This window comes from Asparagus officinalis, chromosome 7 (assembly GCF_001876935.1).
Source record: "Asparagus officinalis chromosome 7, Aspof.V1, whole genome shotgun sequence".
Taxonomy (NCBI): Eukaryota; Viridiplantae; Streptophyta; class Magnoliopsida; order Asparagales; family Asparagaceae; genus Asparagus; species Asparagus officinalis.
Window position 1 is genome coordinate 81,183,276 of NC_033800.1, and position 19,155 is coordinate 81,202,430.

The 19,155-nt window shown below is 40.1% G+C and overlaps 4 protein-coding genes and 1 pseudogene across 4 annotated transcripts; all 5 read left to right on the forward strand.

Annotated features, from left to right (window-relative positions):
- LOC109850795 lies at nucleotides 1,152–1,674 on the forward strand (annotated as a pseudogene).
- LOC109847429 (auxin-responsive protein SAUR68-like) lies at nucleotides 3,337–3,771 on the forward strand. The gene has a single exon (XM_020416657.1). It carries the CDS (start codon nucleotides 3,337–3,339, stop codon nucleotides 3,769–3,771), a length of 435 nt encoding a protein of 144 aa, XP_020272246.1.
- On the forward strand, nucleotides 9,083–9,558 carry LOC109847430 (auxin-responsive protein SAUR68-like). The gene has a single exon (XM_020416658.1). The coding sequence runs from the start codon at nucleotides 9,127–9,129 to the stop codon at nucleotides 9,556–9,558; it is 432 nt and encodes a 143-aa protein (XP_020272247.1). The 5' UTR covers nucleotides 9,083–9,126.
- Nucleotides 11,363–11,797, forward strand: LOC109847431 (auxin-responsive protein SAUR68-like). Its single transcript, XM_020416659.1, has one exon. It carries the CDS (start codon nucleotides 11,363–11,365, stop codon nucleotides 11,795–11,797), a length of 435 nt encoding a protein of 144 aa, XP_020272248.1.
- Nucleotides 16,031–17,125, forward strand: LOC109847432 (auxin-responsive protein SAUR68-like). The gene is made up of 2 exons (XM_020416660.1): nucleotides 16,031–16,323; nucleotides 17,044–17,125. Exons 1-2 carry the CDS (start codon nucleotides 16,031–16,033, stop codon nucleotides 17,123–17,125), a joined length of 375 nt encoding a protein of 124 aa, XP_020272249.1.

Below are 19,155 nucleotides of genomic sequence, written 5' to 3' on the forward strand. Positions count from 1 at the left end.
AAGAGAGAGATTCCCTCCTGCTCCCTTATCTTCATTTCTAATCTCTCCCACACTTCAAAAACTCAGACAATTGAGAAGCTGGAGAAAAAAACCCAAAATCGCTAGTCCTGGCGAAAATTTCAAAATTTGAAAGAAAAGCAGAACGCTGCTGGCGTTTCTGGGAGTTCCCCGCCTTAGACGAAAAATCGGCAAGCGAAAAGGGGGGCAGGAGGAAGCTTTCGGCAACATGGGCAATCAAACCTAGGGCCCAAAAGTGGCTTTTTTATAGCGGAAATCCATGGACTGGCGAAATCAGCTGTCGACTAAGTGGCACAAAAAAGTGGGGAGCGACGAGCCCGTCCGCAAAAACACGCGGCGGGGTCGGAAAACCCCTCCATGACGCCGATGCGTCCAGGCGCGCTCACGCGAAAGGTCCCGCGTTCGCCAGCGCAGGTTGACCGCTTCCAGTCGAGGGGTCGCGTCTCTTCCTCAAACAATCGGTATCCGCGGTCTTTAACATTCCCAGCTGACAGTCACGCTCGCACTTGGCCTTGCATCAATCTGGAGCTCGTCGGAGCTCCTCCGCCGGAGGTTTGTATCCACCCCAACTAACATGAGCTGCATTCAGTTTTTAAACCGAAGTGTCCAGTGAGAGACACATTACACAAGGATTCCCATCCAAATTAACATCCACGAACTGAAGCATCAACAAAGTTCAGACATGCAACCTCCACCCCTACTTAGCACGTGAACTATCTTCCCCCTAATGTCCGAAAATATAGACTTCACTAGAATCACTGCTCACCTAATCATGACATTTAGCTCTGCTTGGAGCAAGGATTATATAAGAGAATGGAAAGAAATGGTGAAGAAATTGGCTGGACCCGGCATGTCCTACAATATTACCAAGAACTAGAGCAAAATTCTTCACTAGCCATTAACTTATGTCTGATACTGTGGAAAGCAACTCCCTAACCGAACCCAAACATCTTTCTCCAAATTGCAGCATCTTACGTACGAAGCACATGGCTTTGTCTCCTCTCCCAAACTGCAAACAAATTTCTACAACTTATCATGGGTCCGCTCCAAATTTCTATAAGTACGCAGCTGCCCTGCTACTCATCCCATCACAGACACAGACTCAGAAAAGTAGAATTCGAAATATAGTGATATCGAGATATCAACAATGGTGAACTCCAAGAAGCTGATTGAGATGGCAAAGAAGTGGCGAAAGGTGGCTGCGTTGGCCAGAAGGATTGGGGCACAGACTGATGCTGAACTAGATTCAAACGTGTGCAGCACATCTTTGGCAGAAAAGGCCACTTTATTGTATATACCTCAGATGCGAAGAGGTTCATGGTTCCTTTGAGATATTTGGAGAGCATTATTTTTGTAGAACTCTTAAAGATATCTGAAGATGAGCATGGGCTACCACGTGACGGTCCAATCATAGTGCCTTGTGATGCAGTGTTCATGGAGTATAGTCTATCTTTAATCAGAAGACGAGGGTCTAAAGCTATGGACAGGGTGCTGTTAGATACTGTATTCAAGCACCGTCATTCTCCTTGCTCTTCACAGACTGTAGGGTTGAATCAACAAGTTGTTTGTAGCTTCTGAATGCCATATTCATTGTAAAGAGTTATACTTTTGTAGTTGAGTTTAGATACTATTAATGATTCAGCTGCGTCGAGCGTGAGAAATATTCAGCTTTCATCTAGAATTCCTTACAATTACGTAGTAAATATTATTAGAAATATCCTAGTTAAAAATTTCAATTGCGAGCATATATTTTAACCTCTGCATCCTTAGAAGTTAACATGTGAAATTAACCCCAAAAGAAAGATCATGGTAAACTCTCTTGAAGGTATTCTAGTTTGATTGAATATGGTTGTTATGTAGGCACGGTGATAGGCTCGTAGACTATATCATAATATCTATAATTCAATGAAAAATGACAATTTGATCATTTTTTCTGATTACGAAACAACTAGTCTTTTTAAGACTTCCATTAAAGCCATTATGTGTTATTTATCGATTTTTAGGTAGAGTTCTTTTTTGTTAATTGCTAGATATAAGTTTTGTCAAAGGTGAAAGGATGCTTTTACTTCACCAAAACTCTAAAGTTGCGGTGAGGGTTGAGGGTCATAGTTTTATATTCTAAAAAGTTTTTTGAACACATAATTAATATGTGTCTATAAGGATTACCATTTAGACACATTTTATAGTCGACAAAAATGTTACCACCTCAGTTAAGTTACACCTTTTACACCACAATGTTCAATTTCCTTTTAGAACATTTTGCTTGCACAACATCTTTAAAGAGAAATATTCTGAGAGAATTTCGCATCATGCACGTTACAGAAATTTACCAAAGATGACAATAAAAACATAACATTCTTTCTCATAAAAGTTCCATTGTCACTGTCATTGCTGATTCTTTGACAAATGATATGTTCCATCAAGTTTCACCTATTGCAAAATTCAGTTCCTGAAGAAAAAAAAAGTAGTCAGAGCTATTGCATTTAACAAGAAGAAAAGAAGTGGCACCTTTTCCAAAATCGTCAATAGTAATTTTACTTTATTTCACCAATAAGCCTAGAATAAGTATACCAAAAAAGGGAGAAAAAGGGTCCCTGTACAACAAAGTTTTCGAAGTTGCACATGGATTTCTAGATTAGTCACAGCTTGCTTATATATGGGAGAATGCTCTGTAATCTTCTGCATTACTGACTCATGTGTCTTCCCACTCTCATAAAGAGCTTCAACATTGGCAAAAAGACTACTATTCCTTCTAAAACACAAGACAGGAGCGGCTCTCCACTTGCTAAACAAAATATGCAATCACGACAGACAAATGCACATGACGACGGCCCTTCAAGGATCCTTGTATCAGCAGCATGATCTTTATTCATTTGCTAAAGAAAGGGGTCCATCGAGAGAGACATTATAACACAAATGATGGTCCTTCGGATTAAAATCTATGCCCAGCTCATGAAGTGAAGCAATACCATAACTCCGGCGTTTAGCTCCTCTTGCATGACCCGGCATGTCTTACAGTACTACCAAGAATTGGAGATAAGAAAATGGTTCACCAGTCCTTGACTAGTGTCTTATACTATCGAAAACAACTTCCCAACCAAATCCAAACATCTTACTTCAAATCTCATCTTCTCATGTACGAAGCACATGGCTCTGTTTCCTCTTCTAACTTCCACACAAACTCCTACAGCTTGTCATGGGGCCGATCTCTATTCCTATAAGTATACGACCACACTGCAACTCTTCTCATCAAACACACAGCTTCACAGTCTAGAAATCAAACTATTTCTTCTCCAACTTTGATATCTACATTCAACGATGGTAAACTCCAAGAAGATCATTGAGATGGCGAGAAAATGGAGAAAGGCAGCTGCCTTGGGCAAAAGGGTCTCCTCAACCCAGGCTGATGCTAAATTAGATTCCAATGCTTGCAGTACACCAGTTGCAGAAAAAGGCCACTTTATTGTATACACCTCAGATGCGAAGAGGTTCATGGTTCCCTTGAGATTTTTGGAGAGCATTATTTTTGTAGAGCTCTTAAAGATGTCTGAAGATGAGCATGGGCTACCAAGTGATGGTCCTATCATATTGCCTTGTGATGCAGTGTTCATGGAGTATATTCTATCTTTTCTCAGAAGACGAGGGTCTAAAGCTATGGACAGGGTGTTGTTAGACACTGTATTCAAGCACCGTCATTCTCCTTGCTCTACGCGAACTGTGGAGTTGAATCAACAAGTAGTTTGTAGCTTCTGAATGTTCAGATTCTTTGTAGTCAGTGATACTTGTGTAATTAAATATTAGATAATGTTGATTGACAAATTATTTACTGTGGTGTTGAATCAAACAATAGCTATGAAAATTCCAATGTAATTCTCAATTGCTTAATGCTACAACACTTAATTCCACCTAACTATTTGGAGTTCAGAATTACAGCGCATGTTCTTTGCTCAGAAGACGAGGGAGAAAGTACCCTAGATAGGGGTGAATAGAAAAATTTGCTAATCACATTGTCTCCCTAAAAGACTAGCGTCTCCACTTACCAAAGTTTTCAAAGTTATGACAACAACAGCTACGTAGGTGGCTACGAAGCTTTGCCAGGGTGCAAGAAATATGAGAGAATGCATAAGACACAATTCACAGCAATCTTAGTAAGTAATAACTCCAAAAACCAAAGGTAAAGGATGCACTCCACAGCCCTTCCAGGACCTCCTCACCAGCAGTATGATAGATATACATCTCTCAAATCTATGAGCTGCATTCAGTTTTTAAACTGAAGGGTCCAGTGAGAGACACCTTACACAAGGATTCCCATCCAAATTAACATCCACGAACTGAAGCATCTGTAGAATTGGCATAAAGTTCGGGTTTCAGCAGAATTGGGTGGCGGTCGACCGGCCCGGTCGACCGCATTCGTGCACAGGAGTTATTGGGCTTCAGGATTGGTGGCGGTCGACCGATCCGGTCGACCGAATCTATGGGCGGTCGACCGTGTCGGTCGACCGACGACCTCTCTGGACATTGGGTTTGCTGCTGGATGGAGGGCGGTCGACCGTACCGGTCGACCGCCGCTGCGGTTTTGAGTTGGGCATGTTTTCAGACCCGCTTCGTTTTGGATTTGTATAAATACCCTTTTGGGTGTTTTTAGGGTTAAGAGCAAGGACGAATTTGAGCAGAGCAGTCGACCGGTCCGGTCGACCGCGATGGATCGCGGTCGACCGTACCGGTCGACCGCCGCTGCGGTTTTGAGTTGGGTCTGTTTTCAGACCCGTTTCGTTTTGGATTTGTATAAATACCCTTTGGGTGTTTTTTAGGGTTAAGAGCAAGGACGAATTTGAGCAGATTGAGAGAGTTTTCTTTGGGCTTCTATTCTAGGAGCAATTGGAGAGATTGAGAGTTGATTGTTGAGGGTTTATGAGAGATTTGTAACCCTAGTTTGTTCCTCTTGATTTCTAATAGTGAAAACTCCCCCCTCCTTGCCCCGTGGACGTAGGCATCTTGTCGAACCACATAAAATTGGTGTTTGGTTGTTTGTGCTATTGATTTGGTTGGTTCTTTATCTTTTTCGGCGATTGGTTTGTTTTCTCGAGGCACAACAATTGGTATCAGAGCTCCGGGCTACGCTTGGGCTATTTTGGAGGAGTAGATCGCTTTGGAAGTTCATCTAGGGCTTCGTTTGGTGATAAAGGTGGGATCTTTTCAGTAAAAATCTCGTCTTTTTCAATTTGGATCTATTTCTCGTTTGTTTCCGCATTGGTTTGGTGGTGCTTTGAGATATATGGCTGAAAAAGATAAAAGTGGGGAGGGTTCTTCTGGTGTGAAGGCCGTCCAAAGTTTGAATATACATTCTATGAAAATAGATGTGGAAAAGTTCAACGGCACAAATAATTTTGGACTTTGGCGATGCGAAGTCATGGATGCGCTAAATGCGCAAAATTTGGAAGATACATTGGAGTTGGACGGGAAACCGGCCGACATTGATGAAAAGGTTTGGAATAAAATGAATAGAACGGCGTGTGGTGTGATTAGGTCTTGCCTTACCCAAGACCTTAAATATGATGTGATGAATGAAACTTCGGCAAAGAAGATTTGGGAGGTCCTAGAGGGCAAATATTTGACGAAGAGCATCGAAAATCGTTTGCATTTGAAGAGGAGGCTTTATCGCTTCCAATTGAAGAAGGGGACATCCATTAGTGATCACATGAACCACTACACGAAGCTACTTGCAGATTTGGCGAATGTAGATGTCAAGGTTGAAGACGAGGACAATGCATTGTTGTTATTGAGTTCCTTGCCCGACGAGGAATATGAGACCTTCGTCCTCACTCTTATTAATGGAAAGGCATCACTTTCGTATAGTGAGGTCACCGCAGCCCTTGTGAATTATCAACTTCGAAAGAAGGACAAGGAGACTTCCATCGAGCCGGTTGCTGGTGCATTGGTTGCAAGAGCTAGAAGTCTAAACCGTGGAAGAAGGTCACAGTCTAGAGGGGGGCATCCTGCAGTTGGTAGGAATTAGTGTGCCTTTTGTAGAGAGGATGGACATTGGAAAGCCGAATGCCCAAAATTGCAAGCTGTGAAGAATAAAGGGAAAGCTACTCAAGCTTCAGAGGTGAATATTGCCAAGGCTAGTGGCGATGTTTCAGATTCAGATTCTTCGGGCTATTCGTGCCCAGCTCTTCCGTCAGTTGATGTTGCCGACTCCACCGAGTGGATGTTGGATTCTGGTGCTACTTACCACATATGCCCTAGAAGGGATTGGTTCTCCAGCTTTCAGGAGTTGGAAAGAGGGGATGCTGTTCTCATGGGTAATGATCACAGATGCCCTATTGGTGGTATTGGTACCGTTCGGATTCGGATGAGTGACGGGATGATCCGGGAGTTGGCTGATGTGAGGTTCGTTCCTCAACTGAGGAAGAACATCATTTCACTTGGGGTATTGGAGGCATCAGGCTATAGGGTGATCTTGGCGGATTCTCGCTTGAAGGTCACATCGGGGTCCATAATTGTGATGAAGGGAGTCAGGCGGAGTAACTTGTATTATCTACTTGGGAGCACGGTAGTTGATAGGGCGCTGACTACTTCTATGGCTAGACTGTGGCATTGTTTGGTGCTGGGATATATTGTTGGTTATACCGTGCACAGATTGTTGAGGAGTGCTATGACCTGCAGATTGAAGTCCTGTGAGCACATTGGTATGAGCGAGAAGACCGAGGTGGAGTTCAGCACTTCTATCCATCGATCGAGAGGTCTTATTGGAGGTGTTCAGTCAGGCATTTGGGGGCTTTCCGAGGAGGCATCATCGGGAGGTAATCGTTATTTTGTTTCCTATGTTGGGGATTGTACTAGGCATATTTGGGTTGCAACCAAGTCCGTTGGTATAAAGACCTAGTAGTCCGCAACAGTTGGAGGAGGTGTATGGGCAGAAAGGTTACCAGTCGTACTTATTCTAGTAGGAGTCCTTTCTTGCATTGGTGCCGAGCTCACGGCAGTTGGAGACACTTCAGAGGGAAGGAGACAGTGGGGCGACGTGATGAGATGGCGGATTTAGTGAGCCGTTCCTTTCTGGAGGAGGATCGGTATTGGTTGTCGAGCAGTGGATCTGGTATTCAGGCTTCGACAGGTTTGGGTCATCTTATATGGTTGCCGACTGCTGCGTGTAGAGTTGTTAGATCTGGTGGAGCTGTTTCAGATTTTGGTCGGCGTTGGATATTTGACTACCCAGCACTTGGTCACATCGTTGATGTGAGTTTGGATCCGATTGCGCAGTTGGGATTCAGGAGTTCATTTGGTTATCAGTTGGGAGCTTCTGAGTTTAGTCTGAGCAGGTTTGTCACTTTGGACTCTCGACAGGTGGAGAGTATTGATCAGGTCAGAGGGATATCGCAGCAGGTAGAGGTTGATGCTACTCCACATTGGGTGGGGATTTTCCCACATACTCCAGATCATTCTGCATTGGTTGGGATTCCAGCTAAGGTGGCACAGCGTGGGAGTCATTTATTTATGGGTGCAGATGATGAGGTAGTTTATTTGGATGCAGCTGATGGATATGTTTTGGATACAGCCATTGTTACATCTCAGGTGGAGGTGTTTGGATCACTTCAGTTTGAGGTCGTTGATGATGCTATCAGCCGCAGGTTGGATTGAGGGCCTTTGGAGGCCCATATGGTGAACTACGTGAAGGCTTGATTCCTTGGGCAAGAGGATACGTAGGCAGTCTTTATGATGCAGCTGATTTGGTAAGCGACATCGACATTTGGGGTGAGTGTTCGCACTCCCATTTGGGTCTCAGCAAGTGAGGCAATTAGTGTAGTCGTTGTAAGCTCAGTTGTTTGGTGAGTAGACACTGTTGGTTTGGGGTTGAGTGTTCGCACTCCTGTTTTGGATCTCGACGTGTTGTGATTGGAGTTCGTTGTCATGAGTCCGTTGCCATGGCATACTGGGTGCAACAGTTGAGGTATTGGTTTGATCGGTGTCGGCTCAGTTTTGGAAGAATCTTCGCCGAGGTGGAGATTTGAAGAGATAAGCTCAGGATTCAGGATTGTCAGGGTGGCGGTCGACCGGCCCGGTCGACCGCATTCGTGCACAAGGCTTCCTGTGCGTCTGGAAGGAGATCGGTCGACCGGTGCGGTCGACCGACGGTTCTCTGGAGTTTGGGTTTTCTACTGAGAGCTGGTCGGTCGACCGGGCCGGTCGAAGGCTGTTCTGGGATTGAGGGCGGTCGACCGCGATGGATCGCGATCGACCCCCACGGTCGACCGCCGCATCGGTTTCGGGTCTGGTTCTGTTTCCAGACCCGTTTCGTTTGGGATTGGTATAAATACCTAGAGGGTGTCTCTAGGGTTTGAGAGCAGGAGATTTGAGCTGTTGAAAGGGGTTTTCTTTGGGCTTCTATTCTAGGAGCATTTGGAGAGATCAAGAGTGAGTTGTTGTGGGTTTTTGGTGAAGATTTGTAACCCTAGTTTGTTCCTCTTGATTTCTAATAGTGAAAACTCCCCCCTCCTTGCCCCGTGGACGTAGGCATCTTGCCGAACCACGTAAAACTGGTGTTTGATTGTTTGTGCTATTGATTTGGTGTGTTGGTTTATCTTTTCTCGGCGATTGGCTTGGATTCTCGAGGCACAACAGCATCAACAAAGTTTAGACATGCAACCTCCACCCCTACTTAGCACGTGGACTATCTTCCCCCTAATGTCCGAAAATATAGTCTTCACTAGAATCACTGCTCACATAATCATGACATTTAGCTCTGCTTGGAGCATGGATTATATAAGAGAATGGAAAGAAATGGTGAAGAAATTGTCTGGACCCGGCATGTCCTACAATATTACCAAGAACTAGAGCAAAATTCTTCACTAGCCATTAACTTATGTCTGATACTGTGGAAAGCAACTCCCTAACCAAACCCAAACATCTTTCTTCAAATCGCAGCATCTTACGTACGAAGCACATGGCTTTGTTTCCTCTCCCAAACTGCAAACAAATTTCTACAGCTTATCATGGGTCCGCTCCAAATTTCTATAAGTACGCAGCTGCCCTGCTACTCATCCCATCACAGACACAGACTCAGAAAAGTAGAATTCGAAATAGAGTGATATCGAGATATCAACAATGGTGAACTCCAAGAAGCTGATTGAGATGGCAAAGAAGTGGCGAAATGTGGCTGCGTTGGCCAAAAGGATTGGGGCACAGACTGACGCTGAACTAGATTCAAACGTGTGCAGCACATCTTTGGCAGAAAAAGGCCACTTTATTGTATATACCTCAGATGCGAAGAGGTTCATGGTTCCTTTGAGATATTTGAAGAGCATTATTTTTGTAGAACTCTTAAAGATATCTGAAGATGAGCATGGGCTACCACGTGACGGTCCGATCATAGTGCCTTGTGATGTAGTGTTCATGGAGTATAGTCTATCTTTACTCGGAAGACGAGGGTCTAAAGCTATGGACAGGGTGTTGTTAAATACTGTATTCAAGCACCGTCATTCTCCTTGCTCTTCGCAGACTGTAGGGTTGAATCAACAAGTTGTATGTAGCTTCTGAATGCCATATTCATTGTAAAGAGTTATACTTTTGTAGTTATGTTTTGATACTATTAATGATTCAGCTGCCTCGAGCGTGAGAAATATTCAGCTTTCATCTGGAATTCCTTACAATTACGTAGTAAATATTATTAGAAATATCCTAGTTAAAAATTTCAATCGCGAGAATATATATATTTTAACCTCCGCATCCTTAGAAGTTAACATGTGAAATTAACCCCAAAAGAAAGATCACGGTAAACTCTCTTGAAGGTATTCTAGTTTGATAGAATATGGTTGTTATGTAGGCACGGTGATAGTCTCGTTGACTATATCATAATATCTGTAATTCAATGAAAAATGACAATTTGATCATCCTTTTTCTGATTACGAAACAATTAGTCTTTTTAAGACTACCATTAAAGCCATTATTAGGTAGAGATCTTTTTTGTCAATTGTTAGATATAAGTTTTGTCAAAGGTGAAAGGACGCTTTCACTTCACCAAAACCCTAAAATTGTTAGATATAAGTTTTGTCATAGTTTTATATTCTAACAAGTTTTTTGAACACATAATTAATATGTGTCTATAAGGATTACCATTTAGACACATTTTATAGTCGACAAAATGTTACCACCTCATTTTAGTTACACCTTTTACACTACAATATTCAATTTCCTTTTAGAACATATTGCTTGCACAACATCTCTAAAGAGAAAATTTCTGAGAGAATTTTGCATCATGCACGCTACACAAATTTTACACGGATACAGAGTCCCTTACAATTACGCAGTAAATATGGGTACGTAGTTTAAACTATAAAATGATCATGTTTTTGTAACATTTTGTGCAAGTGCATTGAGAACTTGCTAGACGTTTATCTAAAAAAATCAGGTGTAATTCCCTAGATTAGACTCCGAAGATGACAGTAAAAACATAACAATCTTATCTCATAAAAGTTCCATTGTCACTGTCATTGCTGATTCTTTGACAAATGATATGTACCATCCAGTTTCCAGTTTCACCTATTGTAAATTCAGTTCCTGCAAAAAAAAAAAATGTAGTCAGTTCAAGTTCCAATTTGCAGACAAGGAGTTTTGAATTTAACAAAAAGAAAAGAAGTGGCACCTTTTCTAAAATCATCAGTAGTAATTTTACTTTATTTCACCAATAAGCCTAGAATAAGTATACCAAAAAATTGGAGAAAAAGCGCCCCTGTACAACAAAGTTTTTGACGTTGCACATGGATTTCTAGATTAGTCACAGCTTGCTTATATATGGGAGAATGCTCTGTAATCTTCTGCATTACTAACTCATGTGTCTTCCCACTCTCATAAAGAGCTTCAACAATGGCAAAAGGAGTACTATTCCTTCTAAAACACAAGACAGGAGCAGCACTCCACTTGCTAAACAAAATATGCAATCATAGTAGACAAATGCACATGACGATGGCCTTTCAAGGATCCTTGTATCAGCAGCATGATCTATATTCATCCATCAACTCTATGAGCTTTATTCATTTGCTAAACAAAGGGGTCCATCGAGATAAGAAAATGGTTTACCAGTCACTGACTAGTGTCTTATACTATCGAAAACAACTTCCCAACCAAATCCAAACATATTACTTCAAATCTCATCTTCTCATGTACGAAGCACATGGCTCTGTTTCCTCTCCTAACTTCCATACAAACTCCTACAGCTTGTCATGGGGCCACTCTCTATTCCTATAAGTATACGACCACTCTGCAACTCTTCTCATCAAATACGCAGCTTCACAATCTAGAAATCAAACTATTTCTTCTCAAACTTTGATATCTACATTCAACAATGGTAAACTCCAAGAAGATCGTTGAGATGGCGAGAAAATGGAGAAAGGCAGCTGCCTTGGGCAAAAGGGTCTCCTCAACCCAGGCTGATGCTAAATTAGATTCCAATGCTTGCAGTACACCAGTTGCAGAAAAAGGCCACTTTATTGTATACACCTCAGATGCGAAGAGGTTCATGGTTCCCTTGAGATTTTTGGAGAGCATTATTTTTGTAGAGCTCTTAAAGATGTCTGAAGATGAGCATGGGCTACCAAGTGATGGTCCTATCATATTGCCTTGTGATGCTGTGTTCATGGAGTATATTCTATCTTTGCTCAGAAGACGAGGGTCTAAAGCAATGGACAGGGTGTTGTTAGACACTGTATTTAAGCACAGTCATTCTCCTTGCTCTTCGCAAACTGTGGGGTTGAATCAACAAGTTGTGTGTAGCTTCTGAATGTTCAGATTCTTTGTAGTCAGTGATACTTGTGTAATTAAATAGTAGATAATATTGATTGACAAATTAATTACGGATGTGATGTTCCATGGTCAATTTTCTTAATAGTTTATAAAATTTATTAGATGTTTAGTCTCTAAAAAAAGGCCTAATTGCCTAGATTAACCCCCAAAAATATCGTATAAGGAGATAAAAAGAAAACGATAGTTATAAATATTCAAATTTATTCTCAATTGCTTAATGCTACAACACTTAATTCCACCTAACTATTTGGAGTTCAGAATTGCAGAGCATGTTCTGTGTACAATGACTTTGGACATTTCAGCAAAAGAGAAGAAGTTGTCTCTTTTCTAAAGTTACATACAATAGTAGTTTACCTGATTTCACCTAGAATCCTAGAAGAGGAGGGGGAAAAAAGAGGACAAAGAAATAAGCAAACGCAATGATCCAAAGAGAGATTTGCCTTTCTGTATAAAATACTTTCAGGTTGTAATGACAATACCCATGTTGCACAAAAAAATGACAAAAAGTTTGATATATTACTACATAGACCCATGAGGTAGCATTAAATATGAAGACATGCTCCGTTACAAAGAAAACTGAAAAGAAAATGACAATACATAGGTAATATATTTCCGGTCATTTTCTGAATTACTAACTTATGAGTCCTTTTCACTGTAAGAGCTTGAACAATGAAAAAAGAATCTAGTGCTCCTCAAAAATAAAAAGATAAGAGCTACACATAGACCCCATGTAGTGTAATTGCTTTGCAGTTACTGCCACTGTAAATAGATGCCCTAGGTTATTTTGAATCTTTTACGCCTAGTAAAATTCTGACAGGTATTTCCCTGGGTAAAAGTAGCGAGTCAATCTGGATGTAAAAAAAAAAAAAAAAAACATGTGTCTAATTGTTAGTTTTAAAATTGAAGGAGACAGAAATTCTGAGGCGTGAAACACTTTTCTTAAATAAATATTTGCCCCCACTTGATATTCAAAGTTGCTTCGGGTTAATGCAAATTTTCTTCCCAGGATACAACAGAAAATAAAAATTCCAGTAAGCAAATCTGGAATTTTCCTTAATTCGTTGTGAAACAAGTTTGTAATATTGCAGAAGTTTTTGATAGAAAAGATTCAGAAAAGAATTGTAAATAGACATCTGAAAACATAAACTATTTATAGGTTTTGAAAAGGTGCTTCCAACAGCACATTTGCTATATCCACTCCCAAACAGTAACTTTGGGAGTGGGATTGCCGAAAATACCCTTTTGTGTGTGCAATAAATTTTTACTTTTGTGTGAGCATTAAATCCGGTTGGCTTCCAAAAATTTGTACATTTAATGTGGACTATTGATTAAATGTGGTACTAGATTGGCATTGTATTCTTGCCATTTAATGTGACTGTAGTAATAAATTTTGTACATTTAATGTGGACTACGGTTTAGATGCCCAGATCTTGGTTAAATTTTGTACATTAAATGTACATTAATCTACTTTTGTGACCGTAGTTATATTCCAAAAATTGGCTTCAAATAAATTTCGTCGATGCTCAATGTGACCGTAGTTATATTCCAAAAATAATGTATTCTTGCCATTTAATTGTATTAATCTAATTTTTTTTATAACACTTCAATGATTTTTTTAATAACACTTAAAAAAAAATTTATGACCCACGGATTATAAACCGACACGGATTATAGTCTAACACGGATTTTAAATACACAATTAAAATGGAATTAGTTAATAAAACAAAAAAAAAATTATAACCCACCGGACTGTTTTTTTATTAATATCGCTGAAAACAAATTTAATTGTTTTTTTATTAGTCTAACACGGAATTAGTCTCCATGACCTTAATGAGAAGTCTCCATTTTTGTCCAACACCTTGTTTTTTTGAAACAGTTAAATTGACCTTGTTATTTTATTAGTCTAACACGGAAAACAAGGTCAATTAAACAAAAAGGATTGTGGACTCAGAATTAATGAACCGAATTAATGAACCTTAATGAGAAGCATTTAATGGTTGATGTAAGCTTAATTAACAATAAAGGGCAATTTCGTCCATCCACCACCCAAAGTTACTGTTTGGGAGTGGATATAGTTGGACCCTTCCAACAGTCACAACCTTTCAAAACACCCCTTAGAGCAAACAGCCTTTTTTCAACAGTCACTTGTCTTTTCATAATTTTTTAAAATTCAAAATAACATTTTAAAAAATAAATATTCAATATATATATAAAATAAAACATTTAAGTGTGCAAAGTGCTAAGTGCGTCTAATAATCGCGCTACCCGCACACGGGTTTAGAAGCCTATACTTTGATCCATTATTCAAAGCCAAATAAGCATTCAATGCTTTTAAACCTTTAAAAGAATGTTCAAAATTCCAATGTGGGACTATCTTGTTTTTTACAAACAAATACTAACACTAATTGCCATGATAAAACTACAGGGTACTAAGTTCAAAACAACCATAGTACATGGGTCTATGTGCAATTAACACAATAAAATATGCAGACAACAGTGACAAAGGCACATGTTTGTGGCCCTTCAAAAATCCCTACATCAACATCGAGATCTATATTCTTTCGAATCTATGAGCTGCATTGATCAGTTGCGAAACGTAAGGGACCACGGCGCCACGCCCATCTCATGAAGCCAAGCAGTAGTAATGATTCAGAAATGTAACATCCGCCTCCAATTGGCACATGGACAGTCTTTGTGTCCCATGCCTCTATGTATAAGCTTGACGGCTCCATTTCTTTCAATTCAAGGCATATACATAATCTTTATGATTTGTGACACATTAGTATACCAAATAACAAGGACAAATTGTTATGATAAACGTTAAGAATTAAAGTTAGTTGAAGTGTTCAACATACATGTTAACATTTGAGGTAAAATGTTTCTTTACTTGATATAATTTCATTTATATTGTTACATTACAAGCAACCACTTAACCTTTTGGGTAATTGATTCTTGACCCTCAACCCATCAACCCTCGTCTTATAATTCTGTTATCTGTCAATGCGGGAAGGGCTCCTGTGCCATCATTGTCAGCATTCAATGAGCAACAGAACGCACTACAACAAAAGGTGTAAATTGTAATACATTTTTTGTCTCCACGCGACACATGTTTTTGTTGCACAAATAAAGCGCAACACATACCAAAAGTGTGTGTAGAGCATATGTGGAGAGCGTCTTTCTGCACATGTAAGAATGTGTCGTAAAACTTATGACACATACATGTGTTATAAAATTTGCATTATATACATGTGTCACAAAACTCACGACACATATATTTGTCGAGAGTGGTGACACATGTATGTATCACAAAACTCGTGACATATATATGTGTCATGAGTGATGACACACAGTTGTGTCTAGACCATAAAAGTATAAAGAGTACGTACCACACCATTCAACACTATAACTTCCCAAAAGGTCACCCATTCTAAAATTACTCTCACCAAAACACACTTAACTGTAAAGTTGTTTGCCTTATACACTATTATAAATATTTAATCATCAATGTACTAAACATCTAAGGCTTGTTATTTAAGCCCATCATAGATCGTCGCACAACCTTTGTGGGGCTATTAGCCTTTTTCAATTTTATTTTATTTTATATCTAATAACACAAATATTTGTCGAGATTTGCCATACTTATTATTTGCGGCATTGTTGTTTAATCCTTTAAAATAAAATGACACTTTTATATGTATCATAAAATAAATGTGAACACATGCAACTTTTATTATAGTGACGTTACTACATTTGTTTTTTGAGTGTTTTTTTAACACGAAGGTGAAATACCTCTATAATTGTACATACAATTTCGTCGGTATAAGTTTTAATCCAACACATAATGTCGTAGCTCAAACATTTATTTGGCTCCCTCCACTTGAAGCATTTGAATGGACCTGGCAATTCCCGTCTTAGTATTTTCAAGCATAAGAGAAGAGAAATGCTCAGTATCCATACACTGATGTCTTGCCCATTGGATGGCAACACCCCAGCCAAATCCAAACATCTCTCAGCAAATCTCATCTTCTCATTCGTTAAGCATAAGGCTCTGTATCCTCTCCTAAATACCATACAAATATCTCGACAACTTGTCATGGGGCCATTCTTTATTCCTGTAAGTGCACAGAAGAACAGATACTCTCTTCATAACATCCAAAGCCAAGAAACTAGAAAGAAAAGAATTTATTAGATTGTTTCTCAAGTAGCAATCATGAATTCTAAGAAGCTTATTGAGATGGCAAGAAAGTGGCGAAAGGTGGCTGTCTTAACCAAAAGAATCTCTTCAGCTAAGAATGATGCTCAGCTTAATTCTGATGCATGCAGTACATTGATTGCCGAGAGAGACCACTTCATCGTATATACCTCCGATGCAAAGAGATTCATGGTTCCTTTGTCATTCCTTGAAAGCACTATCTTTGTAGAACTCCTCAAAATGTCTGAAGATGAGCTTGGACTACCAAGTAATGGTCCTATTGTATTGCCCTGTGATTCAGTGTTCATGAAGTATGTTCTATCTTCGCTAAGAAAACGAGGGTCTAAAGATATGGACAGACTGTTGTTAGATTTTACAATCAAGCATCTGTCAGCAGCCTCAGCCGCCCACGTTCCTTTGACATCAGCCGTTTTTAACTTTGGATAAAGGAGCGGGCCCCACATCATTATTATAATATAAATGTATAGTAATTTATTATTATTTTATTATGCATGGTGTTTTTCAAAATCCTATAAATAGGCTCCAAATCCTTAAGGAAATCTTATCCCAGAAACAACTTTTATATAGAAGAGTGAGAGAGAAAAAAAAACAGAGTGAATTTCTCCTTGTAAAGAGAGAGAGTTTGTAACTCCAGAGTTTTCTCATCATAGTGGTTTCTTCTATCCTTGCCCGTGGACGTAGGCAATCAAGTGCCGAACCACGCAAATCTGTGTGTCTAACTTTTTATCTCTATTTTGCTCTACTGTTGCTGCGATCCTGCTTTATTAGGCCCCGGGTTTGTCCCAACAAGTGGTATCAGAGCCAACTTAGGGTGCTTGTATATATCTACTTATCGTATGCTCTGTGGCTGTCACCAAAGGTGGATCCTGCACATCAGAAAATAAGTTAGGTTATCATTCACCCTTTGAAGGTGATGGGTACTATTCACGAATGCAGTACTGTTCAAAAATACGATATTATTCATAAGTACGGTACTATTCACAAATACAGTTACTATTTATGTGAAATAGTAAGAAGTTACTGTTCGTGATAGAAGCAATGGCGGCAAAGTTCAAGATTGAGAAATTCGACGGGAGTAATTTCTCACTGTGAAAGTTGAAGATAAAGGCTATCCTGAGAAAAGATAATTGCCTGACGGCCATTAGTGCAAGGCCAGATGACATCACAGATGATAAGAAGTGGAACGAGATGGATAAAAATGTTATTGCAAATCTCCATCTGGCATTAGCAGACGGGCTGCTGTCAAGCATAGAGGAGAAAAAGATGGCAAAGGAGATCTGGGATACTCTAACAAAGCTATATAAGGCGAAATCCATGCACAACAAAATTTTCTTAAAAATGAGACTTTACACTCTGAGGATGGCGGAATCTACATCGATGACCGACCACATTAATACCCTAAACACATTGTTCTTCCAACTCACAACGTTGGGGTATACAGTTGGTGCGAATGAACGTGCAGAACTTCTATTTCAGAGTCTATCTGACTCGTATGATCAACTCATCATCAACCTGACAAACAACGTCCTCACAGACTATCTAGTTTTCGACGACGTTACAGCCGCTGTTCTGGAGGAAGAAAATCGGCGCAAGAACAAGGAAGACAGCCAAGCAAGTTCGCAGCAAGCGGAGGCTTTGTCGGTGATGAGAGGAAGATCAACGGAACGTGGCTCCAGTGGGAGTCATGCCCATGGTAGATCGAAATCACGAAGTAAGAATAATATCAAATGCTACAACTGTGGTAAAAGAGGGCACGTCAAATCAGAGTGTTGGCACAACAAGAAGAGTGGAGATAAAAAGACTTTAGAGCCATCAACATCTCAAGGATGCATTGTTAGTACGTCAGACGATGGTGAAATTCTATTCAGTGGAGCAATCAGTGTTGATGAAGGCAGAAAGAAGTTTGCTGATGTCTGGCTTCTAGATTCAGCAGCCTCCTGACACATGATCTCTCGGAGAGAATGGTTTCACAAATATGAACCTATCTCAGGAGGATCTGTATTCATGGGGAATGATCATGCCTTGGAGATTTCTAGTATTGGTACTATCAAAATCAAAATGTTTGATAGTATAATACGCACCATTCAAGATGTGCGACATGTGAAGGGCTTGAAGAAGAATCTATTATCTTTGGGACAATTAGATGAGCTCGGGTGCAAGACTCATATAGAAAAGGGAATCATGAAGATTGTTAGAGGGGCGTTTGTGGTGATAAAAGGAGAAAAGATAGCTGCAAATCTGTACATGCTCAAGGGAGAGACTTTGCAGGAAGCTGATTCATGTGTGACATCAACCAGTCATGGAGAAGAACAAACCATGATGTGGCATCGCAAGCTAGGACACATGTCAGAACGAGGCTTGAAGGTTCTCTTCGATCAGAAACTACTTCCTGGACTTAATTAAGTAGCTCTTCCATTCTGCGAGCATTGTGTTACAAGCAAGCAGCATCGACTGAAGTTCAACACATCGAGTTCTAGAAGCAAGGCTATTCTGGAACTGGTTCATTCTGATGTATGGCAAGCACCATTTACATCCTTAGGAGTAGCAAAGTACTTTGTGTCCTTTATTGATGATTACTCCAGAAGATGTTGGGTGTATCCTATCGAGAAGAAGGCGGATGTGTTCTCAGTCTTTAATGTCTATAAAGCGCGGGTCGAGCTTGAATCTGAGAAGAAGATCAAGTGCTTGAGGTCAAATAATGGAGGAGAATACACAGACGGTGAATTCCTAGCATTCTGCAAGCAAGAAGACATCAAAAGACAATTCAGTACGGCTTATACTCCTCAACAAAATGGAGTGGCGGAGCGGATGAACAGAACTATGTTGGAAAGAACAAGAGCTATGTTAGCAACTGTAAATCAGGATAAAGTATTTTGGGCGGAAGCAGTAAAAACCGCCTGTTATGTGGTGAATCGATCTCCATCAACTGTAATACAATTGAAGACGCCGATGGAGATGTGGACTGGCAAGCCAGTTGATTATTCTAACCTCCATATATTTGGAAGTCCAGTGTACGTAATGTACAATGCCCAAGAAATTACAAAGTTGGATTCAAAATCCATAAAATGTATATTCTTGGGGTATGCTGATGGAGTAAAGGGGTATCGCCTGTGGGATCCCAC

What these genes read in the sequence shown, in the direction of transcription:
- LOC109847429 (XM_020416657.1), top strand. Translation starts at nt 3,337, where the DNA reads ATGGTAAACTCCAAGAAGATCATTGAGATGGCGAGAAAATGGAGAAAG.
- LOC109847430 (XM_020416658.1), top strand. Translation starts at nt 9,127, where the DNA reads ATGGTGAACTCCAAGAAGCTGATTGAGATGGCAAAGAAGTGGCGAAAT.
- LOC109847431 (XM_020416659.1), top strand. Translation starts at nt 11,363, where the DNA reads ATGGTAAACTCCAAGAAGATCGTTGAGATGGCGAGAAAATGGAGAAAG.
- LOC109847432 (XM_020416660.1), top strand. Translation starts at nt 16,031, where the DNA reads ATGAATTCTAAGAAGCTTATTGAGATGGCAAGAAAGTGGCGAAAGGTG. An exon ending in TGTGATTCAGTGTTCATGAA is followed by an intron (nt 16,324 to 17,043) that starts GTATGTTCTATC and finishes TATGTGAAATAG; the next exon opens with TAAGAAGTTACTGTTCGTGA.